Below are 27,988 nucleotides of genomic sequence, written 5' to 3'. Positions count from 1 at the left end.
AAGTGTTCAGGGGTTTTTTTAGAGGTTGTGACTATTGCTGATACACCCACTATTGGAAATCGATAAGAATTCAGGAAATGAGTCCTTCTTTCTCTTATTTCATAAAATATTACAAATTTTATATTTATTTTCCAAACATATTTCTAAATTCCGGTAAACTCTCTGAAACTGTTATCCATCTCTATAACTGGTTTACTGTATATAAGGAAATACAGACAAATTTGTCCTTAAACACACATTGATTGTATACTGTGATTATATTCCATGTTATGACGCACTCCATCAGGTGACAACCTGATTGTCCAGGGCGATCTCTCCCAGCCGTCCTTATCTGGCCCATCGTTTCCTGCAATCCTCACGCCATCATGACGTCACCTGTTTGATTATAAGCCCTCCCCAACTGTGCACTGCCCTTTCCTTTCTCTGACCATGGTGAGACACATACTACAAACCGTCGCGCCTCTAATAGCCGTCCTTCTCATAAAAGTGAGTATAGTTTGGTGTTTAGTAGAAAATTTTGCGGTGAGCTATTTTACTTCCTATTAAAACCACAACTAACAATATAAACCGTTGTTTTGATGAAATTTGTTTCATCATTCTCCTTATTCAAAGTGTGATAATGTAAGAGTGTGTTCATTTTGGATAGTGTGGATTTTGTGTGAACTGTTAAAGATATTTTTTAAAGTACGACTAATCTACAAATCAATATATTATTTAAACTCTAATTTGTTCTCTAAGAAATTAATAACAATCATGGTTCGTAAATAGGGATGAATAATAATAAATCACTGAGAAAACAGTTAACATTATAATGGATGTTCGATTATCAGGGGACTTCTGCTAGGAGGGTGTCCACGGAGGGTATGGCAGCCTTCAACACATGCAAGACACAAGAGAACGTCTCTGATGGTAGGTGAAAAGGAGTATATACTCGTTCATGATAAGTTGATTATGACAAATTACTTCTGTAAAAGGATAAAGTTCGGTTAGTCTGGTAAGAAAGATGCATCTTTGGCTCTGAAATGTCGCAAAGTGTCTCTTATGTCAAAGAAAAATCGCAGCAAAAGTTTAAAAAGTTTATGTGTAACACATTAAAACTCTGAAACCCCCATAAGAATTACATAAGCTTTGTTTTAACATCTGAGAAATGTTTCAAAGTAAAGTATGGTTTTCTGGTGTACAAGCTGGTAACATATTAATTAATGTCTTTGTCATTTACAGAAGAACTAAAAATCATCAAACAAGGATCTGTGCCTTCCACAACAACTGGAAAGGTATGTTACAGCTGTTGTATTGTAGACGTAAAAATTAGTGTAGACTTGTTTATTACGCTAGAACAATCGGGACTCGGTTGGAAAAATTTTATTTTGATTTTTCAAAATAAGTTTGGTTGTTGACGTTTAATACAACCTTTCCTGAACACAGAAAAAACAGCTTTTTATCCATTAGGAACTTGAGGAATTTAAAGCAGAATAACATGTCTTTATTTGTTAAAAACTTAAGTCACAAACCATGCGTTATAATCTCGTTTCTGAAACTTTAATGCTCATGTATAAAATATTTGAAAACAATTTCAATAAACAATGAATTGCAAAAAGTACTTGCTCCGCCATCAATGTATTTTTGCGATTCAATGGTTATTGAAATTAAATAAGGCAACTGCCATTTATACAATTTAATGTAAATAATATTTGAAAACAATTAATAATTACCTTAGGGGTAAAGTACTGGGTCTGTTTGCCAAGATAGTGGATGACAATGATATATACTTGTGTAAAAAGGAATTAAACAAATTGTTATTACTATTGTTCCAAATTTATAGAAATTTTCATATATTTGTACTCTATTTCTGTTAATATTTATTTAATTTATTAGATTTATGTTATGTCACGCTTGTTGTTGTTCTTGTTAAGTCACTGTTATTGTTTTGCTTAGGTCTATTTATAGTTAGTTTTATTGTTGATGCTATGTCAGTTTTTTTTTTATTGCGGTAATTATCTTTACTAGCCACTACTGTAATTGTTATTTTAAGCCCATCCAGTGTCATAGACTTTAAATAAAGACCCCTAATAAAATAATAAGATTGAAATACATAAAAACTTATTTAGATTGTATAACTTTTTACTTTGTGTATTGGACTCTGCTGACAAGTTGTATAACTTGCAGAACCAGTAATGTTCAAATTCACATTTTTATCTTGCAAGGAAGAGTTAGTTACCTTTTTTACCTCCACCAAGTGAGAGAACAGGGTTTAAATACCGGCGCGGTGGGCAACTGCTATATATTCTCAAAAATAGATTTTGTTTCATTTTCACATTATGTTTACAAATATTTATACATATAATCCATCATAATGGTAAACGATTCAAAGCAATTGGAGTTAGTTTAATCAATGCGAGTATCGAATATGACTCATTCCATCATTCTATATCCATTTGGAAGTTTTTCTTATAAAGAAATATTTTGATGTTTAAATTAATTATTATTAGGTAGCTCGTTGTCAGATCTGATGTAGCCTTCTTTTATTACGGTGTTCACATCTACAAAGCCTTAAAATAGTTTACTTGAATAAAATCAAATGCATTTTTGGTATATTTAACATTATAATTTTGTTATATAGTTACCTAATTAATAACGATTTAACTTCATTTATTTAAAATACAATTATTACATTTTAAATTATCACTACTGACATTTTTATGTTTTAGTGTTTTCTGGCGTGTATGATGGAACAATCACACTTGGTAAGTTGAATATAATGACAAAATAGATAAAATTTACAAATTACACCAATAATTCTTTAAAAATAATAATTTTAACAGTAAATAATAACTATAGTAGCAGTATTAGGTATACAGTTAGTTAAGTGGACTTAAGGCAATCTTTGTCAAAACATAGCCTACTGAAAATGTTACTTGATTATCTGATCGTTAACTCCGAATTTGAAGACATCGATCATATCATCTTACAGTGTTGCCAAGTTGTTCAAATTTGCACTACCACGTTCATTATCGCGATTACTATCGACCAATTTTTACGGTTCAAGCACCACGCTTATAGTACAGGCTCTTTTTGTTAATACAAGTATTTTTATAACAAACAGAGAATCGATGCTGTAACACTGGCCAGTTATCAAAAATAATTTGAATTTATACTGAGGCAGTTGATTTTGTACCTTTGAAGCAAATTCTTGCAACCATTGCTCATCCAAAGCGACTCGATTTTAAGGATCCTTTATTTATTCCTTGAAGGAAGGAGGAAATGGGTGAGCCATCCTGAAGCTTAATCAGATTTGAACCCAACGACATAATGTGATAGAGAGAACCTGATTTAATATGAAATCCTAGCTACTTTTTATACTTTAAATACAAACTAAGAGTCAAGTTAAATTTGCAAAAATAACATCATAATCATTTATGTTATGAGGAATTAAATTTCCATTGTAAACACTAAATTTTTCCTGCACTGGAAACAAATAAGTATTTATTTAATACACATAAGTAGTCGTATAGCGAAGTATAGATGCACCCTTATTGTGATAATTTATGTTTGTTTGAAGTTTGTTTTTGACAATGGAGAGATTGTAAAGGAAACAGGATTTTTCCGGACATTTACCATCGTTCAGTGATAAAAAAATCAGTAACGCTACATTTCGAGATCTGCAATCTGATCTCTTCTTCAGGTAAATAACAAATCTAACGCATAACACGGTCACCTGGTCATATTGTTCCCGGTCCTACGATTTTTTGCTGTCCAATGGAATCTTCAGTTAATGTGGATACATAGTCTTTAACTAATCCTTACGTCATAGCATTTCGTAGATGTCTGTGTCTGAGGAAATGTGTACTTCAACGTCGAGATGGGTCGGTAATAGTTCGTAATTGGGTGAAGACAAAACCTCTGAAATACCTCTTAAATATTCTGATGATGATATCTTGTTGATGTTCCTCGTTTTTGACACAATTCCGTACTACGTAGAGTATTATTTCAAAAATATATTTATTGCTCTGTACTTGAATCGTATTGGTGCTGGTTGTGGTAAACAAATGACACATCGTCGGCCGCTCACCACATAATAGACTCACGGTGAAATACGAGTAAGCATCCTTTGTTTGGTTACCATCATATCTAATTTATGTTTGGAAGATTTCAGAGATATTATAACAACATTATCAGTTGTTACAACATATTCATATTTCGAGTCGGTCGAGAAGCGAATTCTTTTAAAACAGCTATTAAAAGAACATTGAAAGAATCAGCCGCTGAAGGAGTTTATAGTTTGCCATAGGATATTGAATGTACGAGTATGAAGAGTCCAAACGCCATTGTTTAAACTGCATGGGTTATCCCCATTTCTCTTGGAAGTCCTGATTGACTACATTTAGTTCATGTCCGGAACAACTTCCTCTTCACAAGGTGACTGAGTGTCAGGTTCCGAGCTTATGTTCGTGTCAGTTACGTGATGCAGTGTATACCAATCTCAAGGTCACAACCATCATGAAATTATATGCGACAGCATGGCAAAACTACATCTGGTGATGATAGGGTTGTGGCGGTAGCAGTCGTCAGACACTGAAAAAGGACGAAAGGTCGCAAGATGTCGGACTTTGAATCTGAGTTACAGACAGCGCAAGATCAAATCCTGCATATTCTGTCGGTGGCCGTGGCACATAATATTATCAGTTCCGTTGACCTTGTACAATACAAACTCTCCTTCTTATTCCGTTTGATTAGGTCTTCGCACATGCTAGTGGCACATGAGGACAGGCACTGAAAAGAGTATCAGGCTCCCCTTTATAAAACAACGAGAAAGAGAGGCGTAATATGGGCGACAGTCAGTATGTTATTGACGCTGAGGTTGGAAGTCAAACTCTTGTGCTAGATCATTTACATGCTGTCAAAGTGGCCAATGATAGAGATAACCAGCTATTCAAGACGGCTATGTCTCGGACGTATAATGTTAAGCCCACTGTTTTTATTTTCTCGGCTTTACGGTAATCATTTAGGGGGAGTTTGGTAGTTCGAAATGCAGATATCTTACTCAATTTAGGCACAGTTTCTAGGCTACTCAGAACGGTAAACCCAGCGTTCTGGTAGGTAACCAAATAAACACTGATGGTACGTGGAACAAGATTGCTCTAAAATGCAAATGCTCTAAAAAGTTAATCAACTCAATTCTACCACGTACAGGACTCTGAATAAATAAGTAAGTACCGGTACCTTTTTCGTTGTCATCTGCGACCATCATATACCATTCTTTTAATTTTCTATTTACACCCATCCTTAGTTACCCTCACTCACGTTTGTCACTGAAAGCAAAGGTAAGGAGCGGGAAGACAAAAATATAAAATGTATTGTTTTAATTCAAAAATTAAAAAATTATGATTTTTGATCGTGATTGTTTCATAATATAGGCCTACTCTTCACTCTGCATTTCGTAATACTATTATAGGACGAAAGAATACGGCATAACTAATCTTCAGATAAAATCATCATTCTAGCAATAAACAAAAATTAGATACTTGTATTCTACACCCACGATCTAAGAATCCAGGTCAGACTTCCATTCATAATTTCTCGTATTCTAGGAACATTGTGATAAGAGTATTGTAATACCATTAACCACAACACATTTGCTATTGGTTAGAGTGTAAAATATTTCTTGCCCAAACTTATGTCTCGTAAGAACATACCGTAGTAATGAAAGACGAAAGTCTGATGAATTGTTTTACTATCGATACTCTGTCTACATGGAAACAAAGGCAGCTATTTTCTGGTTTTGAATTTGTTCTTCAGCATTAGACCCCATCAGCAAAAGATGTCACTTCAATTCAGCTTTAACTAAATGAGCCGCAGAACTTTGTAAGATGCTTTCAAATATATCCTACACATGGAATATAACATTTTCATTGAACAGATACAAAATTGTAATTTACTCAGATTATATAAAATCTTATCAAACTTTTTGACGTCAGAAACAGCTACAAACTTCAGATCACCAGAACACTCTGGCTTGGATTTCGGTAACTAACTATACTAGGTGAAATTTACAGACCCAATTCTACTTAAGCAGTTTAAAGATTAGTTTTCAAAAAACTTTTAGTTCAGCCTTTGTGCTTAATATTTATTATTAACACGATTTTTCGGATTCTGTATGTATTATTGTGAACTCGTACTATTCAAATAAATGTCCCAAAAGTACAGCAATATTATTGTATGTTACAAATCGTATCATAATTCTCACTGAAAAAGTAGCCAATCATATTTCAAGTATAAGTAAGAGGAGTATGTTCCAGTGGCACATTGCAGGAAATATCTCATAACAGATTCTCTCTGTGAACTTTCAGCACATTGAGGATTGATAACAGATCAAAAACAAATCTGAGCTGTAAGTATATTCTGTAATATATTTACAGAATAGGTTCTACAAAGTATACGGATCAAAACAAATCTGAGCTGTAAGTATATTCTGTAATATACTTACAGAATAGATTCTATAAAGTATATTACATTTTAAATTTGTCAAAAGTAATTAAATACTAAATAAAACTCTCCTTTCCAAGAACCAAGCAGTTTATTTTCAAAGCTATTTTAAATGCAACAAACAAATACTTAAAAGCTTACAAGTGGTTATATATTTATACTTTTCTTCCTTATTTATCATGTCATCAAAATTTAAAGACACAATTTTGTTCTCCATACTGAAAATCATTGTAACTGATTTTCACTCATCGTGGATCTCATTTTGTTTTTCACTACAGCAATTTTTATAAAATCTTTATTGCTGTTAAACATTGTACAATGCAATAAGATTCGTCATAGGTAAACATTTAAGTGCTTTAAATAGTCATACCCTAAAATATAAATATATAAAATTTATATATTATTTTAATATAATATTTCAAGTATAAGTAAGAGGAGTACTTTTTAGTTGTACACAACTCAGAAGGAAGCAAATATCTCACAACAGATTCTCTCTGTGCAATTTAAGCAAAAAATATAAAAATGTCAATCAATAGTTTGTCTCAGATCATAATTTTTCTACTTTGTCACACTAAAAACCAGCAATTTTGTCAGTGTCTGCCAACTTACATGAAAGCAGCCTATTAGACTCAAACTACAAATTTCAGTTGCTTTATTTCATTAGCAGATTGTCATTTACCTGGAGGATGAAATACGTGTCTTACTTAGTTGCAAGGGTAGCAAGTTTGAAAATATTTGGTAATAATTTCTTTTTTGGCACCCAGCAAAAGTAACATAACTGACACACTCGATTTTTTCCCCAGGAAATTAGGAGCATTGCTCACACAAATGAAAATCTCAACTTCTAGATTAACCGACAGAAAATACTGAGACGAATTGAATAGTAATTGGCATTTTATTTAGTTTAGTATTAAATTTTATTCTTTAAACTTTTTTTATTTTCCACAAATGAAATATTGAAACTGAAACCAAAATCAATCAAAAGTTGTGATTAATTTTTACGAACTCATGTAAAAGTGCTTCGGGCAAGAGAGATAGAGAAACATGAAATGATATTTATCATGATATAAAATCATCAACTGATTAGATATAAAAATGTAGAAGCAACTTATCCATGTTATTGAGTCCAGGCCTTGTCAGTTGATGGTGTCAAGCTTGAAGGATCATCTTTTGAAGAGTGATTGAGATCGTACTTCAGGTTCATCATGTAGCTAACAAAAACTATATTAAAAATTTGTACAGTATTTGCTGTTTCTATGGAAATTTATAAATTATGTTTATTGTTGTGAATCTTTGATGTTTGATCGGAATTTAAATCCAGTTTACAGTAACACTCCTGGTTTAAATAATGTACTATTGTAGGTCCAACTCCGTCTGGCTATTAATTTTGAGTGTGGACAATGTTCGCGGCCTTATAATGAAGGAGAGTTATGCATATAGAAGCAATGCCATATGCGTTCCTTTTAATTCATTCTAAAAGGATTCTTGACATGTTTTTTTTTGGGGAAATTGGTACACCTTGTATCCACTACTGTAAAATCGAACATTTTATATTAAAGAAACATTTGGTCAAATCTTTGATGATTATTTTACAATATTTACAAAATAACTATGTATATTATAATTTGTGTGATTGAAATTGATGTAAACGAAATGAATTCGACTCATTTAATGTTTCTGGTTTAGCAAACGTTTCAACTCGATTTTGATCCTCCTTTCCCTCAATTTCATCATATATTATTACTATCAACAAAAGGAGGAGGAGCCTCTTGAGCCAATCTATTACAACACTACACTAGTTACTGGATTTTAATAAATTTCCATTACATAATGTGTGAAATTTATTAAAAAAAAAAAAAATAACTTTTATTACAAATAATATAATTAGCACATTTTAAAGTTTAAAAAACAACTAGCGGACAAGGAATAGAGCTTTAAAACTACTTAAATATATAATAATGCAAACTTTTAACATTATTACTTTACAATACATTTCTGTTCTAAAATTCTATGTGTTTGCGATTGATGTGAATGGTATAAAAATAGTGGGAATTGGATGGTTAACAATTGCCAGGTAGGATGCAGCAGAACTAGTAAGGGTGAATAATAATAATATGATCACTTTCCTCATTTAATCAGTTACATTTTGCATTATTTAACTGATTAACCCATTGGCCTTGTATCACTGAACGGTTCCGTGACAGCTAGTCTGGGCTCAAAATTTATATCACGGAACCGTTCCGTGACAAGTACAGCGCTATCTAAATAATTTCTTTTTAACTCCTTTTTCAACCAAATGTTAGCATAAATTAGACTAATATTGTTGTAACACATAAGAAAAACTGCAATACTACAATTAATTGAAATTTAAATTAATAATAAGTTACTATAAGAATATTAGTGTACTACAAGAGAAAAAAATCAATATTCTTGGAATTTTCAGTATTTAGAAAAAACATTTATTCTGACAAACTATATATACACACACACACATATTCTAGTATTGCTAGGTAGAGAAATGCATTTCAAATAAAATAAAGGCAACAATGGGATATTTTATTTTATATTATTTGAGTAAAAAAAATTCTTTTTTAATTAAAAAATTCTAAACTTTTTTTAGATTGTATAGCATTATTATTTTTAAATTATGACCAAATATATCACTATCTATTTATTATTAAAGCCCATTTCATGTTAATCCAAAAAGATATAAAATATAACCAAATAACTTGAAAAATAAATTTTTTATAAACATATAACAAAACTCTTACGTTTTTAGCATTTTTAATAGGATGACTCCAGTTGAGATGATAGTAAAAATATGTTTAACCCAATGGGTTAAACAGGAAATGCAAAATAAATTAAGTGATGAGTTTAGGAAAACACCTGAAACCAATGATACATAAATTATTGTAACTCTGGAAATTTAGTATATTTTTTAATAATAACTATGTTCTATAGCATAATTCAAACTGTTCCGTTTCAGGATTTTCAGAATGGTGTGAAAGAATATGAATTACAATGCAATACAACAATACATTTCTGTTTAACAGCTGTTAAATGGTAAAATAAAATAAATATTATCAATGAATACATATCTGTTACAGATGAAAGATGGGAAGTATGATTTTGATCAAGCTCTGAACATGGCTGAGGGTACACTGAGAAACAAGAGAAAGCAACTTAAGAGAGCCAAGGATAAAATAAAGACGTGCAGAAATCAAAGTACGTATTGCCAATATTTTTCATATGCAATACATGCCACAATTTTTACCATAGCATCATAATTACAATTTTAGAGTTAAGTCACTTCAGTGGTGTAACTAGGACCCGAGTTTGGGGGGAGGGGGTGAATCTGAATAAATCAAAATTTTAATAAATGTAACATCCCAATGTTACTTGCCGCAAGTATAAATTCAAGGGAACAACTACAATAACAGTGTGTTAAAACTTTGCCATCTTTTGTTCATAAAACAATAACCAGCAATACTGCTCACCATTATAAGGGAAGAATAAGGACCTCTAGCAGAATATAGTAACACCATCATTGACTCATGGCTTGCTTGTGTAAATTACAGGTTTTCAAGAGACAGACCGATGTGAGCATGCTGCAGCTGTTGCCCAATGCATGAAGACCTCCTGAAGGCAAAGGTATCTACAGTACCTACCTTCACATGGCATTACATACAGTACTGTTATATTATAACTACTGAGATCATTATAAGATAAAACTATTCTGTCTTCTACTAATCACAGAAATTCATTTCGATATATGCAAGATTGAGTTTCATGATAATCCAGCCCACACACTGGATTTGGCTGAGTTCTAGAAACCGTATCACTCAGGAAATATATCAAGAGCAACTGAGTTACAGACTTGAAATTTTTAACGAGACTTCATTTCTACACAGGAAAGATTGACATTGATAATGGTGTATTCCTTAAACGAGGTTTAGCTAAAAGTTACCAAAACCTATCACACAGAGGGCTGCAAAACTGTCTCTTCTGTTTACTTGTTTGCATGTAGGATATCCGAAGAACTAAATAACTTATGGGTTGGTAATTTCACATGTAACTTCAACAAAGCCTCTAATGGGAAACATGGTCTAAAGTACTCCTTACTGCTGTAAGAATAGGAATTATGGTAAAGCATTCCCACAAATCTTTATTAAATTTGAAATACAGGGTTTCAGCTGCAAATTGATATCAATAATTGACAATTTAAACTTATTTATTTCCTTAAAAAATTGTTTTTTAACCTAAAACAAACAAAAAAGGGATTAGAGGACAATGTTGAGTAAATGGGTCTTTTAAATTTCAATTATATAAAATGAAAAAGATTTTTCCTTCATTGTTATTGTTTTGTTTGTATATTGCACGTCTATTTTTACTTCATTAATATGGACATATATGTACTTAGCTAAATATAAACAAATTTAGAATTCTATAGGATTAAGAATTCTGTATGAGTTGTTAAGTCTATATCAATGTGCATACTATCTGCAAGTCTAGAAAACAAATTCAGCATTTTCCAAAATAGGTTTTTGTTTTATTATATATTAGCAAAAAATTTTAGTTCAAAAGCCACTATTAATAAAATAAAATAAATCAATGTACTATTAATGCCTGCAATACTTAGGATACCACGGGCAAAACATAGATGCTTTAGTCTTTCTGTTTGATGATACAAACTGGTTATCATACCACATACCAGGCTACTCACCCCATCCAAGCAGTTCTTTTTTTTGGTGTGCTTATAACAGTAAATGTGCATTTTTCTGTAAAAATTTTATAAAATTTAAGGCAGTCCCTCCAATTTGAGTCTTGTGTTTAAGTTTGACATGGTTCTTCCAATATATTAATATTTTGATGTAGTATTGTAATCTGCTCATAATTTATTGACTTTTTCTGGTTAGGGCCACTAAGTTGTTTAGTTACAATTTACACTTGGTACTTTTTAACTCAAACATATAGTGGGACTTAGATGAATATTAATAGATGATAATCAGTATACATAAAGTCACCATGGCTGAGAAACAGTAGTCTAAAATAATGTTCTGTAAGTTTGACTCTTAAATTAATCATTATTGTAATAGTGTCCCGTGACATCTTGAATGTTATACAAGTACTTACTACGTTATCCATGTTATTGATTTAGCATGAAAATTACTTATTATTATTGACATATGTGTATCTCAAATAAACATTTCACTGGGCTCAGAAAATGTTTAATTTCTTGATAAAAAAAGATGATTTATATTTAAATAATTAAAGAAGTTCAATCTTTACTTGATTTTCCTTGTCTAAAAGTTATTGCTTTACGAAACTTCAATAATACATTATGATAAAGTTTTAGTTTTATAAAAATCTTGCTATTTCCCGTGGTTTTGCACGCTTTTCATAAGCTTGCCTGTGTGTGTGCACTTCTGGTTGAAGTGAATTATATTTCCAACGCCGATTTAGAGTACCTTGTGGCAACTGACTCAAGAAAATCTGTCAAAAGTGTATGTTTATAGTCATTGTACACGTACATGAACTTTATTATAAAGTGGTCGAACAGTCACCAGCTTTAAGTTCAAGCAGAAATTTATTTAAAGACAAATATACATAAAAACTTATTGCCATCAAATAGTGTTTGGCTGTTTAATATACGTAACTGTCTCGTAATTGCAGTTTATAAAGTGCACGCGCTTTTATATTTTGTAGTGCCGCCTGGTAGTGAGTTACATCAATGGGAATAGTATATAAACATTCTAAGTGGAAAAATACAAATAGTTTCTGAGTATATAAAGGACATACAGAAAAACATTCATGTATATATATATATGTATATGTATATATATATATATATATATATATATATATATATATATATATGTATATATATTTACAGATTTCAGTGTTTGGTATAGAAGCCTAGAGTGTGGTATATGGACTTTAAAATTCTGAGATTGACTTTCCTGACATTGAACGGGAGAACTTGATAATCAGTTTCTGAGGATTTTAAGATTTTAAATGGCAAAAGCTCTGGTGTCCAAGTTCTTGGTATTTCTCTAAATACTTAATTACCATTGGATCAGAATAAAAATAGGTTTTAGAAATTTGTGTTTATAGACCTGACAGAAATCAAAATTTAAAATACCCAACCACCAGTCTCAAGAACAGATTTACCTAAATCTCTAGCTATCTAAAATATATTACAGTTAGTTCTTATTGAAAGTATAAGTGTAATTGAATAATGAAGTGTATAAATTAAGTTAAAACATGATATATAAAACATTGCATATTTCAAAATAAAATTCTCAACTGATTCCAATGCTTATGTTCTTGTATGGAGTATGAGTATTCCTAGAAATAATGATATGTTATTTTTAGATGTGAGAAACATTTCAACAAGGTCCTTCAAGATATCAAGAAGTTAAATTAATGAAATACAGCCAGATATAAGAAGTAAAAACTTACATTAAAGGAGTATATCCCTTATGGTATTTATTGTTCTACAAAGTATTCGAAGTAAATTGTACACCTTTATTGTTATTAAAAACAGGTACATAATAAATCAATCTCAAAGACTGAATAAAAGTGTGTTTTATTTATTCAAACTTTACTTTACTTCCAAGGTAAGTAATACATCTGCAAATCTAAGCTCAATGGTGTTTACTTACTGGAACAATAATGTTAACTTTTAAATTTCCATTTACGGTTCTATTATAAAATTTGCTTTAAAATAATGTAACGTTATTTTGAAAATTCCTTTCATGCCTAACAATTTACAGATATTTCCAATGGTGAAACCAAACAGAACTACAAAACGCTCAGTGTCAAAAAACAGTCTAAAAGCTCAAACACACAGTGTTTAAAGAGAACTCACTTTAGAATAAATTCATATTATTTAAATTGATAATACGTGATGCCAGCAAATCTTTAAGGGTTAGGACTGTGGAAAATATTTTACAAGGCATTTGCAGGAAAGGTTATGTGTCAGAACCTTTCACAATTCAAGAAATAATTTGAAACTAAAGGAGAGCCCAAATACTTCAAAAGACTGGTTGGATCAGAGATTACCTATGACTCTCTGTATGCTGTTCTAAATATTAGAATAATCAGTTGTTGAGGTTGACTGCATCTCAAAAGTACAATTTTGAAGCAAAGGACATCTGATATGAAAAGTTGGTGCAGAATTCAATCATCTTAGAGTACAAAATCCTAAATAAGTTTGGTTCTTACGTCTCAGCTATTTGGGCAATCACTAGGGTTCTTCTTTGCTAAGAGGTAATTTATTGGTAAGTGCTATAGCTTCAGAAGGTCCATTGTAGATCCTGGAAGTATGAAATGATGCCCTAGCAGTTTACAATTTCAATCCCACAATATTCTAAAAACAACCAATGAGGTTTTCTTGAGAAAACTGACCATCCTTGCCCAAAGTGCCAAACGATCTTGTTTACACAAGACAGTCAAATGTTCCATAGTACCTTCTTGCATATGTTATTACCTATAGAGTGGATTATTTCTAAAATATCATTGTATGAGCATATTTCTCAGATATACGCGTCCAGAGATAGGAGAATACAAATCCATGCACCTGCTCATGGAGAGAACCAATGGAAATCCATGGGACCATGACTGAAAAACAAGCTTATTCACTTTAGGCCATGCAGACATTTTCATCTTCTTGTATGTTGTGTGCATCTAATTAAGACAGCTGTAAAGCCCATACTCTTTGAGTTTCCACAGAAAGGTTAATGTCCTGTTCCATCAAATGACTATTATAACAATTATTATTACAAACATTACATTATAAACTATAAATTACAAATAAATCTTAAAAGAAAGCAAGTAAATTTAATAGTAATCTGCCAGTTTCTTGTTCCTGAGATGATTTATTAGTGTCAATAATACAGATTTCTAACTCAATGTTTCCAAATCATCACTTAGTGAGTCAAACCTAATCTGCTGGTCAAAGCCCCTTCCATCACTAGATAATACAATTTAGAAACTGTGTAATAAACGTCAATTTCAACTGCCCTTCAAGATCACTGATATAACTTCATTTATTATCTATGAAACTACCAAGGGACAGGAATCCTAAACAGAGTTCAGAATCTCACAATGAAGTAAAATCAGATTTCCACACCCAGAAATATTCCTCAGAGAAAAGTATGTCTGATTACACACCTGCTGGACTACAAATTTTCAGACCAAAATATTTTAAAACATGGTTGCAATATTGGTTACTCCATATGAGGGGGCTAGAATCAAAACTCGCCATGTCCAATTTTTTTTAGAAATTGAGTTAGGAGTGTGGATCTTATTCTCTATGCATGCCTCTATTCAAATGTGTAGATAGTTTGAATCAAAACTTGCCAAAACCTGTTTAAATATATAGTTAAATATCAGGGTTAGAAAACATAACTGGTCTTGTCCAAACACGCTGTTGGAATCAAAACCGGCCTTGTCCACTTGGTAACAAAACTCGCCCATGTCCCTTAGAAAAACAGATGGCTGATTAAGTTGACAGAATCATAACTGGACCATTTTAACATTACTACACTTTTCCTTTTCTTTCCCTTTTAATTTGGAACAGTTTCCTAGTTTTTAATTACTATGGAAACTGCATGGTGGAAATTGAAAAAAATACTAACAGCCGGCAATAGCATTTTATTGTTGTTCTTTGGAATGAGATGTATTTTGTAGTAGGTTCTAAATCTGACCTATACACTGTTATTCATTTTTAATTACCTTGCTAAGAGCATTATATTAGTTAAAAACTTTCTAGGTGAAAGTTTTAAACATTATAATGAATAATACAAAATTACGAGCTACTCCAGGAAGAGGTCAAAGCCTGTGATGATAGAGTTGTTATTTTCTTATATGATTACCAAAAAAACTCTTGTCTTACTCAAGGTTCCTGACCAGGCAGCATACTATTCCCGCCAGTTATATTATTACAACTTTACTATGTGTAAAGGATGATCAAAAGATCCTCAGTCAAAAGAAAATGTTTTTCTTTATGTTTGGAAAGAAAATGAAGCAGCTTAAGGCTCGAATGATATTGCATCCGCAAATTTATCACAGTCTTTGTCATACAGAATTTACAAACGATCGTGAAGAGGTAAGGCTGATATCAGATGGGTGTGGTGGCCAAAATAAGAACACTTCGGTGGTAGCAATGTTATCCTATTGGCTTGCACATGATGCTCCAAATCATGTTAATAAAGTGCAGATTTTCCCAGTAGTCGGGCATTCATATATTCCTCCAGATCGTGATTTTGGACGGATAGAGAAGGTGTTGAGGAAGAAAGATACGATCGTTTCTTCCAGAGGATTATTTGCAAGTTTTTAAAGATCATGGAACCACAATCGAACATGGTAAGGACAGTGACATTTTTTATTTGAAGCTTTAGCAAGGATGACGTGCTTAAGCGCACAACAAATTGGCATTTCCAATTTAATAAATAGAAAAGGATTTTTATTAAAAGATTAAGAAATGGTTGGTGTCGTTGTTAGAGGCGAAGAGCATTATAGGAGGGATTTTGGTAAATACAAGGGTGCTTGTAAGAAAGGGAAGTCCATATTAAATTTTATGTCTAAAGTGTTTGTTTCTTCCATGTCAAAGTAAAACCCGAAAAACTCAATGATGTGGATAATTTATTGAAAAAAACATTTCAGTGAAGATTGGCAAAATGAACCTTCACTATTATATTATAAACAAGTTTTGACATCAGCTGATCATGTTGTGAATAATAATGGCAATGATGAAAGATTGGTGTGAACCACGAGAGTTTATTGAGGAAGCTACGGTATAGTTTCATTTTCAAGCCTAGTTAAGCCTTTTATTTAGCTTTTAAATAAATTTTATTACTTTTTTAGCAAAACAACTAGTTTAGATTTTGTAACACTGTACAGTTTTGTAACAATAAAAGTGTGTTTTTTTCTCAAACCTGTAAACATTTCATTATTATTACTAGCAATAAAAACCAATTGTTTCTCTCTATTTCTCAGTAACAAAATTAGCCATGTCCTTGAAGATAAGAAACAAAACTAGTTATGTCCAACAGTTTGTAACAAAACTTGCCATGTCCAAAAACTATTTTATGCTATATAGTCCTTGTATTCAACCTTTTAGGCTTGAAAATGGATCTTATTAGACATTTACTTTTATCCTTTAACCACATTAATTACCATAAAAAACTATGTTGCAAAAGAGAAAATATCCCAAACAGTTTTTTGGATTTCTGAACATTTACCCATAATGGACATGACGAGTTTTGATTCTAGCCCCCTCATATATCCATACTTGAAAACCAAATAAAGGTCTCTGATAATATTTCTAAACATTTTTATAAAATATGAGAAATATAACATTTCTCACTTCAACACAGAAATAAGTATTGGATATATAAAGAAGTTTAAACTAAATTACACAAATATTTCATTTGAAATACAGTGTACTCATTTCAGGAATTGTACACAATGACTATGTTATGAAATTTGCATTACTTTAATTACTGAAGTAATTAAATTGTAATTGATACCATTTATTGTACTCATGAGCATAATATGAATAAAGATGCTTTGACTTTGAGTACAAACTACAGTCCAGGCACTGTTTACAAAGCCATTTATTTATTTATTAATTCAATACAACATTCTTCAATGTTTTGACTTATCCAGTTCACAATATTTATTGATGGGGTTCTAATAATTCAGTTTTATACATAATTAGACTTACTGCCAAATCAAAATTTTCAGTAAACAATGTAAAAGATGATTATTTTATGTTAAATCATAGGCAAAACTTTAATATTTCAAAAATTTTTCCTGATTTAAACAATACTCAATCTTTATTCATGTTCATGATTTTTATTTTATTTCTTGCTATACAAGTCCAATTAAAAATTAAAAATGGATTTTTGTTTACTATTTCTCAGCTGATCTACTATCACACAGTACATGTGTATAACCTCAGATTATGCTAGCAAGGACATAGTCAGCAAGGAGGTCCAAGGGGTCCGGACCCCCCCCCAAATATTTAATTGTTTCAGTGACTTTTTTAGTGAACGATTATTATTATTTAAATAATTCAGTATTACTTACATGTACTGCTACAAGACCGTTCTCAATACAGATACGGGTCAAGAACTTTTTAAGGAACAATATGAGGCCTTACTTTCTATACACTTTGGGAAAATATCAGTTGTCTTGACCCCAAAAATTTTTTCCTGGCTACGTTATTGTATACTAGTAGCATAATCAAAGGTATAACTAAACCTTATACCATTTCCAATGAAAATCAAATATTGTTTGTTAAAACAATACAAATATACAATCAAGCTTATCTTACCAATGATTTGTAATTTAAAAAGTCCCAACAGACATAAAAAACTGGGGAACGCCACAGGATGTTGCCCTGACCCGAGGGAAGTCACTAGACATTTTTACTACCGAGCACAAAACAGTGGAAATGACTGGCGCATTGTGACAGGGGACATAACTGTGGCTATATAAACACAAGTAGGGCAGGATGTGAGTTGGATTTGATCAACATGGACACTTGCTACAGGGTTCTCGTCGCTGCGGTTATCGCCTTCGCCTCAATCCAACTGGTGAGTTACCTCAAATCATTTTAATTATAACATTATAAAAGTTGCCACTAATTAAGCAGATGCTGCAAAGTCTTGAAGTGATGAAATACTTATCAAATGTATAAACTAAAAGAAATAATGGTTGGTGATAATATATGTTCGAAGTTTGTTTTTGAGGATAGAAGGATTGTGAAGGAAACAGGATTTTCAGTTGTAGGTGGTTGATCGGCAAATAAAGACCTATTGTGCCTGTATTCTGTAGTTCAGTTTTAATAATTAGTGTTGTGTTTTGTTTTTTTATTAAGTGCATGTTTTAGAGTTAGTGAAGTTGGTACACAACATGGTGGTTGTGATTCCTGACTTCTGCTTGTCACAATGCTCTGGTTTGATTTGTTTATTTTAACCTAGTTTGTAATTATGTGTTAGGTTAGTTATTTATCTGAAGAAGAGATCAGATTGCAGATCTCGAAACGTAATGTTACTGATTTTTTTTACCACTGAACGAGGGCAAATGAGAAAAATCCTTCGTAATATGTGTGTAACAAGAATCTGTTATTAGTCACGAATATTTGTCATTTTAATATGAATTTAATGGAGGATTGCTGATAAAATCATGTAAATTATTAGTATGAAATGGGTGGAGTAGTAGATCATTTTCTCTGGCATGAATCAGCAAAACAGATCTTTACATTAACACTTCAAAATGTCTAAACACTCTTGCTAATAATAAATACAGTAATGGAGATAAAGTTCTTGTAAAAAACAATGTCTAATAAAAATATAATACTATAGCAATTATATAGAATAATAGTACGAAAGCTGAACATAGTTGTATATTACATGCAATTCCATATTACATTATCATAAATTCACAAAATCTTAGGTTGTACAATATTTTTTAGCTCAACTACAAAATATGTGTGACAATAATTTTTTTTATTATGCTTGTAACTATCAACTTCGATTTTACTTGTACACACTGTGATAACTTGTAAAATACAATGTTATCATGTTATCAAGACCCACGGACATGAATATCTATCTAGATTATTTTACACTTTTGCTCAACATTACCTCTTTACGACATAAACATACTAAAAATATTGTAGAAAATAACAAAATAACATTGTTTGGGACAATGATACTCAATAGCAACCTACATCCCAAGAAGACAACAAAGATTAAATTTTCTTGCATTGTGTTATTTATTTGTGCTATGTTATTGGCTGTGCTTAGAAATATATTCACGTTCATTAATGTTTTGTAAAACAAGAGCTTGAATATTTTGCAGATAACTGGACAACAGCTTGATATTCAGAAAATGTACGCAATGTGTCAGGAAAAGTCAAACGCTACAGATGGTAAGGGATAGGCTCAATATTATTTAATAATTACACAATTTACAACTATAAAAATTTTCTTCTACTATGCTTTCCTTAAAGTGATATTTTATTGTAAGTAGAAATGTTTTAGATTGATATATTAGGGAGATGCCTGCCATGGTAATTTGTATTATTCTCTCATTAACTGCTAAATTAAGAATTATTACTTTTAAGTGTATCACATTGTAAAACATTAGTATTGGCTTTAAATTTATTTAATTACCCGTCCAGTACACAATTTAATGCTCAGCTTTGGCAAAAAGGGTTATCAAACAATAATTTTACTATATTACTTTATTATTATTTAGTTTATAAAATAAAAACTAATTGATGGAAATTTTTTTTTAATTGCTTAGATTTTATTAAATAACATTACAGAATATTATGTCTGTTGCAAAAACCTTGATAATCGATTTTTTTAGTCAAGAGGTATAGTTTGAGGCAAATAAATTTTTCATACAGGACAAGAAATAATGGTAGTACTTTGGTGTGTTAAACTCATTAGGCCAAATTACATTATTTTAATATGGAATGTAAAAACTCATTTCCACAGATAAGGAGAGTAACTGAATGAATATGCTGTGTATTTCTTACACGCTCAATCATGCAAAGAAAATTAACAGAGTAGTCCAGTCGGACTGATGTAAATTATCGAAGTTTCACCTTAGTAAAGCATATTTATTAACCTGAGTGATCGGTGAAACATGAACATACATTATAAATGTAGGATGTACTCAGGAAAACTTGAATTCATCCTGGATTTGTTTTTTGGTAGTGATTTATTATTGTACTTTAATAAATAACGCCAATTTCAAATTGTCATGACATAAAATCATAGTTGTGTTTTTTTATAGAATTCAAATCATAGCAACTAGAATCATGTCCATAAAGGTTGTTAGGGTACTTTAAGGGTAAACTTTAGTCAAAAAAATTTAGGTTTGATATTATCAATGAATTATGTACATTTCCTTAGAATTAATATGGCATAGTTATACAGTAATCTCTAATGACATAAAAGTCCAAACACTGTTTTATTTCATACAAAATTACAGGTTGGTGATGCCTTTGAAAATACACAAATATTTTACTACAAAAAACAAATTCTGAATGGATAACTCATTCTTAAATATAATCTTATTTTTTTTTTAAATTGAGGTACCGTATTAGTTAAAAAATAAACTTTGTTGGTCTATGTATTTTACTTGTCAAAATGTTTGATTAAAATAAAGATAAAGAAGAAATAATACAGATAGGAAACAAACTTGCAGTTCTAAATGCTTCACAAGATACTTTCATACTGTTGCTATTGTATAGCAAGAATTTTTAATCTAGAAACATTCTTTTGTGTTGTACAGAGGAACTATCTGCATTCCAGAGAAGTCAAAGTATTCCAACAACAGAACACGGGAAGGTAAGTTTTTTATTAGAGTTAATCACATTTCAGTGACATTCAATTATTGTCTATGTATTGTCCATTAAATCAATAAAGTAAATTGAACTTTTCAGTCGGAGATGATGTGATAGAGTATTTAAAAATATAATTCCTATAATATAAGATACAATTATTTAATTGTATTCCTTATATTGTTATAATCAATTATAAGTGAAATCTAATTGTGAAATACAATGTAATTAAAAGGGATTTCTTTGCAAAGTAGGTGATGATACTTTTCTTAAAATATTAATAATTTTTTTTCTTAAATACTTCATATCACGGCTTATGTGCCAAATATTTTTCCACATATATTCATTACACAGATAAAAACTAGACTGATAAACCAATAAAAACGAATGTTTGTCTGTATATACTTTATAGAATTGTAAACTATTTGACCGATTATTATGAAAATTATTATTTGTGTATATAAACATAAAAGTTTTCAAAGTGCCTGCACACTATGAACTGCAATTACGAGACAGTTACATCTATTAATTAGCCAAACACTATTTGGAGGTGCTAAGTTATGAAGTATACTTGTCTTTAAGATAAATTTCTGATTGAACTTAAAGCTTAAGTGTTATACCACTTTATAATAAAGTAATACATATATGCGTACAATGGCTATAAACATACACTTTTGAAAAATTTTCTTGATCGTGGCGGCGTTGGAAATATAATTCACTTGAACCAGAAGTATACACGGGAAACAGCTAGTAATACATAAACAATGCAATGCAACATTCATACAGTACTAGACAAAGAAATTATACTGTCTCAGATAAGTTTAGGCTTTAACTTGGTTAAAACTCATCATGTTACTATGGACCCAAACTATAGAATTTTTATAACTCGACTTTATCCAGTTAATAGCATTCAACTACTTGCAAAAGGCAAGTTGTGATGTGTGTGATGTAAAAGACTAACATATTTATGTAATGTAACTTTAAGTATATAGTTATACAAATTTAATAATGTATCATATTAAGTAGTGATGTAATAAAATATATTAAGTTTGTATTTTACAACATTGGTAGCTTGTATGAGTATATTGACAAGTGTTATGCACATATGTGAGGCATCTACTTGCAGAAAATGATTTATTTACTTACCCACTACTTCGATGAATACTTATTGCTATAATTTTTTTAAATTGTAAAAGTATATTTAGAATATCCAATGAAAGTCAAACTCAAATACATTGTGTTCTATTAAAAGATGTAAAATGAACTTAATTTAACTTCTTTTAAAATTATTCTGTGCTGTTTCAGTGTCTTCTAGCATGCATATTTCAAAATACTGGCGTGGTAAGTATGCAATCATCACTTTAACACTCAGTGATTTGGCTTTCACTTGCTCATAATTAAATTTACCACTTCCTGAATACCTACAGAGTTGAAATTATTCTCTCTAGTTTCAGACTTTTCTTTGTCCCACTGACATTTAAAGTTCTCACAGAAAATACTAACCAAGTGGAATGAAGTTTTATTTTTCAATATCAGAGCTCCTTCCAGGACTTTAATACTTAATAATAACATTAATCATAGTTGAGCATTTGTAAGTAAGGTTTTAAAAATTCATTAGAAAATAACAAACTTTTATACTCATATTTTTTAAATCACTTTGAATTTTTATAATACGTCTTTACAAAGAAAACAAACATTACAGAATAATAAAACTGTTGATAAATGATCAGTTTTGAGTTTGTGAGTCTCTACCATGTACCTGCCCCGTCATGCACTTATATATGTTCTTAAAGAATGTTTACCTGACAAGAGTAGCCAAGTAATTTCTACTCAAATATTGTTTAAGTAAATTATAGTCACTCAAAAGACAATTATTATCCAAATGCACTTAAACTTTGGGTACTTTAGTATTATTTGGAGGCCACTATTTTTGGAAGTTTTTTTTTTACCGGGGACCTAAAAAAAAACATTAGAATGAACAGCCTATATTTTGATCAATGTTAAAATTACATTCCATTATGATGATTGGTTCTTGTTTTCTGCCTTCCAAAAGGATGCGATGTCGGCAAGGAGGCCACTCTGTCCCCATCTACTATTTGTTATAGACTATTATAAGTAGGTAAATACATACGTATGTATTATAAATATAAAAATTTAACAAGCATTCACGTGATCTACGAGCTTGAATTTAGGTACTATCTCGAGGGATGTTTTTCTTCTACCGAAGTCCACAGTGATGGCCAGGGGCATTTCCAATTGGTACTTTCCCGACCTCACATCACCTACTAGATCGTCCAACGTGATCTTATGTCGGAAAAGAAAAACATCCCTTGAGATGGTACTCAAATTCAAGCTCAGATCATGTTCATAAAGGTTATTTTTAACTTTGGGGCTACTAATAAATAGTAGGCCTAGATAGTAGAACAGTAGTCTTAACCTACTTATATCGCGTTATAACATGTAGTAGATAGGGACAGAGTGGCTTCCTAACAACATGTAATTTTCACAGTAAATCAAATAAAGTCTGTTCTTTCTAAAAATGTAGTGTTTTAAAATCCATGGTTAGAAAAACTCAACCAAAAATAGTGACCTTCAGATAATAGTACCAAAGTACTAAACTTTGCTGAAGGTATTGTCATAAAAAGAAACACAATTTACAGATAATTTTTAAGCTACACTGAATTTGATATTTTCCGTATTTAAACTTTTTCTGACCCAGATATGTATTGCTTATCTCTCAAGACTCGTTAAAATAAAGAATATATATATATATATTTATATATATATATATATATATATATATATATATATATAATATGTATAAGTTTATTAGTGTAATTGTGTTCATTCCTAAATTATAACAGATTTCAAAAAAGCAAATAATTTTGTTATTGACATCAATAACAAATAAAATAATCTATTGATATGTACAACATACCTTGAGGGTTACAAAACAATAATTAACACACCTTAGAAATTTATAATTCTACTATCTTATATACTACATTATAACAATGCAGATGACCAAAGAAGGCAAGTATAATGCGGAAGGAGTGTACCAGCTGGCCAAACAGTCATACATGAGATCTCCGGAAAAACTGGCCAAGGCTCGGCAGGTTGTTGATATCTGTGCTAAGGAGGGTGAGTACGGCTTTAACATTTATATATTTTAAGTGCATTTAAGAGAACAATGATAAAAATGTCATAAGTAAGAGACATTGTTTAAATATTTCACAGTGAAAGTATAAAGATAACAGCAAGAATATTGCAAATATTTGTTGTATTAACAGTCATAAAGATACAAATGCATTACTTTTGTAATTTTATTTGAAATCTCAAACTTGATAGGACTCAAATATTTTCAAATTAGAAATGCTCAAAATACAATTACCTAAAAAACAATAACGTATCATTTTGAATTTTTTAATCTCAAATATCAATGTTGCCAATATTTACATCAAAGGATGTATTTAGCAACTCTATAAAAAATTCAAACTAAAATTCTCATGCTGCACATACTGTGCCTTTTCCTTCTAAATATTTTTCATGCTGAAAATTTTTACTCTAATGCAGACATACACCGCAGTCAAAGTTCCAAATATAAGAGGAAGGAATGTAAAATAACAAAAATTATATTTTTACAGTGAAAAACTCTGAGGACAAGTGCGAGGTAGCTGTAATAGTGGCCAACTGTACTATGGCTGCTTCTACTAAGGTAAACGTTATATTACACATTTCTTAATAATTATCTACCAGTAATCTGTTACAGTGTTTGGTTTAAAATTCCAAAAGGAAGTTCAAACTTAATCATGGTAGAAGCAATAACAGGGTTGCTACAGGAGTCCAATAATGAAATTCCCTGACTTTTCCCTGATTTCCAGACCAAATTTTTCATTTTTCCCTGAGTTTTTTCGATGCAATCCCCAGGGTTTTTGGCAATTAATGGGTGTTGCTCTAAATGGTGCTAAAGTTGCTCTAATCTGGTGGAAAAAAGCGGTGTTGAGGCTAACAGGGTGGCAAATATAAAAAAGCAAAAAATAAAGTGAACACAGTTTAATACGTACAAAAAGATTGACGTCGTCTGCAGGCTTGGACTCGGCGCGGCGGCAGTAAGTTTATTTGTGTAAAGGGATTTTATATTTTTCCCTGACCAACGTCGAAATTCCCTGACTTTTCCCTGACTTGAGACCGGATTCCCTGACTTTTCCCTGATTTCCAGTCATGTTTTTTTTTCCCTGACTTTTCCCTGACTTCCCTGACCTGTAGCATCCCTGAATAAGCAAATATTTTACGTTCAGAGAGATAAAAACTGCATCCACAATATTATTAACGCACTCACAATCCAACTTACCTTTTTACTTACCAACTGCAGACATTAATAATGTAGTGTATGGTTCCATTTAGTACATAGAGGTTTAGGATTTCAGATGCTTTGTTTTCAAGCTAAGCACAAAACAGGTCCTGTTTCCATGGTTGTCTTGTCTAAACCTGTGCCTACCTCCATACTCTAGCTGGTGATGATCTTGAACTTGGTTATTGAGTATTTCTGCTTCAAAATTCGAGACAGTAATGACAAATTAGATAGCTGGCTATTCCTTTAGTTTTACAATTAGGCTCTGTTACATATAAGATAAATAACAATTTGAAGTTGGTTCTTTATTCAGAACCATTCTCCAAATGCTTCTATTCCAATGTATCTCTTATTGGCACAAAGTTTAACCCTCAACTGTTCGCAAGACTTGAATCGATAGATGGCTCAGTGCCACTGCAGAATGCACGACTCAGATCAACTTGCACTTGCATATTATTATGAGTGTGACAGGGTTAAATGTTCAAGCTGGCAAAGAACTTATGTAACAAAGTTCTGCCTGAAAAATTGATCATGGGTGAGATAAACACTTGTACTCAAGAAGGGTTAAAGTGTGTATGATGATCAATTACTGAACCAACCCTTTCCTGGGAGTTATCTTGATGCAACTCGTAAAGCCTGACATACTACTCGACATAAAGCCTTCATCAAGGCAGAAGAGCTGTTAGTACTTGGAAACAGCTGCAGATACTTATGTCTTCATGTTGTCCTTTAGTTTTCAGAAGTCTCTAATGTCACAATCATCCCACATACAAGAAATCATATATGTCGTATCCATCAATATCACATGAGTGGAGTACCATGACTAGGATACTTGCTCTTCAGTCACTTGATTGTACAGTTACTTTAACCTCTCCATGGTTGGCTTATAAATTTCTTGGTCAACTAGGTAGAAAGTCCTTGAATAATCATTTGGTGGAGGGAACATGACATAGGCCAAGAATATACTACTCTTGCTAATCCTTCTAAAACATTGAGATAATGGGAATCACATGATTGAAAACAAACACGTAGTAGCTCTCAAATATCTCTATTAGACCTTTACTAAGCACCAATGGGAGGTTAATGTAGATAATTGATGTTTCAGATATTGTTTGAATATGTGTAAGCTGATAGGCATTACAAAAATGTTGTGTGTTGTCTTGTGAAATGTGTGACAGTTTTTAATTCAATCACATTTTTTACAAGACTGCCATACTTTTCACAAAACAACATACAGCATTGCAATACTATCATCATATATTAAAATAATGTCTCGACACATCATTTGCATTAACCTACAAATGATGTCAACTTCACATTACATTTTTAGATTGCATTAGGACGACTGACATTATGAGCTACTTTACTACTGCTATGGTTATGGAAAAATTAGAAATAACAGTTTTTGAGAGTATATGACAAGCTGTTTCACGTTTGCTGTTGTGAGGAAAATATGTTTAGTTCAAATGATGATAATGAGTTTTCAAATGTTTACTACCTATCCTAAGTAGCAACTTCTGGGATCTTACACTAAGTTGTTTGGTAGCCAACAATGATTCTCAGATTAAACAGTACTGGGTAACCTCAGTTGTTTACAGTAGAGTTGAACATGTTTATGTTACTCAGCCTACAGTAGCAGACCTTTACAATGTTCAGATCAGCCACCTAGTACTCAGTATTAGCTGTATTGTAAAACGTGAGAAAATAAGCATATGTCCATTTTGAAACTTTTAAAAGCCAATCTCCTTTAACAAGTGAGTAAAAGCAAAATAATTAATTATAGTTCATACTATAATCATATCTTTTCAATTGTTTTAAGTAATAAATTTATTTCTATGTTTCAGCTGGGCCTCGAGTCCGTATAGATGTGGAACTCCTGAAGCAATTTTACTGGAAATTATTTGTAATTGTATGGGTGTACAATTGATTGTGTTATTTATTTATTTTATATGTTAAATACAAATACTGCTAAAAACTGTCTTCAATGCCTATTTATTTTTAGTAATAACAATGTTATATAAATAAAGGATTTTTGAAATAAAACAAGGTAAGCTAAAACTTGAATACCACAACTTGAATACCTTACTAGGGTGTAAGGGTTATTTTATAGAATATTATGAAGTTGAAAAACTGTCGTAACTAAATTTACTTAACTATTCCTACAATAAACCTTACGTTTCTTTTTTTTATAAAATTCAAATATGAACAAATAACTTAGTATTATATTAATGTAGAAAACAATGAGGGTAAAACAAAGTTAGTGAGCAGTGGCACACACAGTATGCAAGCATGTATTTCCTTTTAGGCAATGAAAGTAATTATGAATTGTATTAAGTAAAAAGTATTATTATTAAATCGAGTCATTTTAAAAAAGTTCATGTCTTTGTGTTTGTGAGTACGCCTGCGTATGTTTGTCCACACATTATATCCAAAATCATTTGACGATAAGCACTCTACTCATGTCTACTGAAGAGTAAGACACAGTCAAAATTTAGGATTTTTTATTCTACCCTTTCCTTATACTTAATGTGGAATACAAGCGGGAGACATTTTTTTACTATAGTAAGTTTCTCAGTCCAACCCAAAAACAAAACAATCACACTTTTAAGAGTAAGAAATAATACCTAACCATTGCCTGTTATAAAAATGCAACGTGCACACAAATGTTTCACAAAGTTTAATTTTGTTAATCTTAAGAGAAAGAAACCGGTCATCAAAGTTCTTTTTTAATACTCTTAAAAATTGCTTTTTTGTCTATAAGCATTTTATGGAGTTTGTATTTA

At 31.2% G+C, this 27,988-nt stretch overlaps 2 protein-coding genes across 2 annotated transcripts; both read left to right on the top strand.

The window, feature by feature from the left end:
• The first annotated feature begins 424 nt into the window (after window positions 1-424).
• On the top strand, window positions 425-13,060 carry LOC124358624 (general odorant-binding protein 19d-like). Its single transcript, XM_046810925.1, has 7 exons — window positions 425-486; window positions 831-909; window positions 1,222-1,274; window positions 2,709-2,744; window positions 9,591-9,708; window positions 10,062-10,134; window positions 12,859-13,060. The coding sequence occupies exons 1-6, from the start codon at window positions 430-432 to the stop codon at window positions 10,124-10,126; spliced, it is 408 nt and encodes a 135-aa protein (XP_046666881.1). The 5' UTR covers window positions 425-429; the 3' UTR covers window positions 10,127-10,134; window positions 12,859-13,060.
• A 4,864-nt stretch (window positions 13,061-17,924) lies between these two features.
• Window positions 17,925-27,070, top strand: LOC124358129. Its single transcript, XM_046810421.1, has 7 exons — window positions 17,925-18,089; window positions 19,360-19,429; window positions 20,806-20,861; window positions 22,142-22,195; window positions 23,875-23,995; window positions 24,499-24,569; window positions 27,050-27,070. Exons 1-7 carry the CDS (start codon window positions 18,030-18,032, stop codon window positions 27,068-27,070), a joined length of 453 nt encoding a protein of 150 aa, XP_046666377.1. The 5' UTR covers window positions 17,925-18,029.
• Window positions 27,071-27,988: the final 918 nt, after the last annotated feature.

This window comes from Homalodisca vitripennis, chromosome 3 (assembly GCF_021130785.1).
Source record: "Homalodisca vitripennis isolate AUS2020 chromosome 3, UT_GWSS_2.1, whole genome shotgun sequence".
Classification (NCBI taxonomy): Eukaryota; Metazoa; Arthropoda; class Insecta; order Hemiptera; family Cicadellidae; genus Homalodisca; species Homalodisca vitripennis.
Note: the sequence above shows the minus strand (reverse complement) of the source record. Positions and strands in the feature narration are given on the sequence as shown.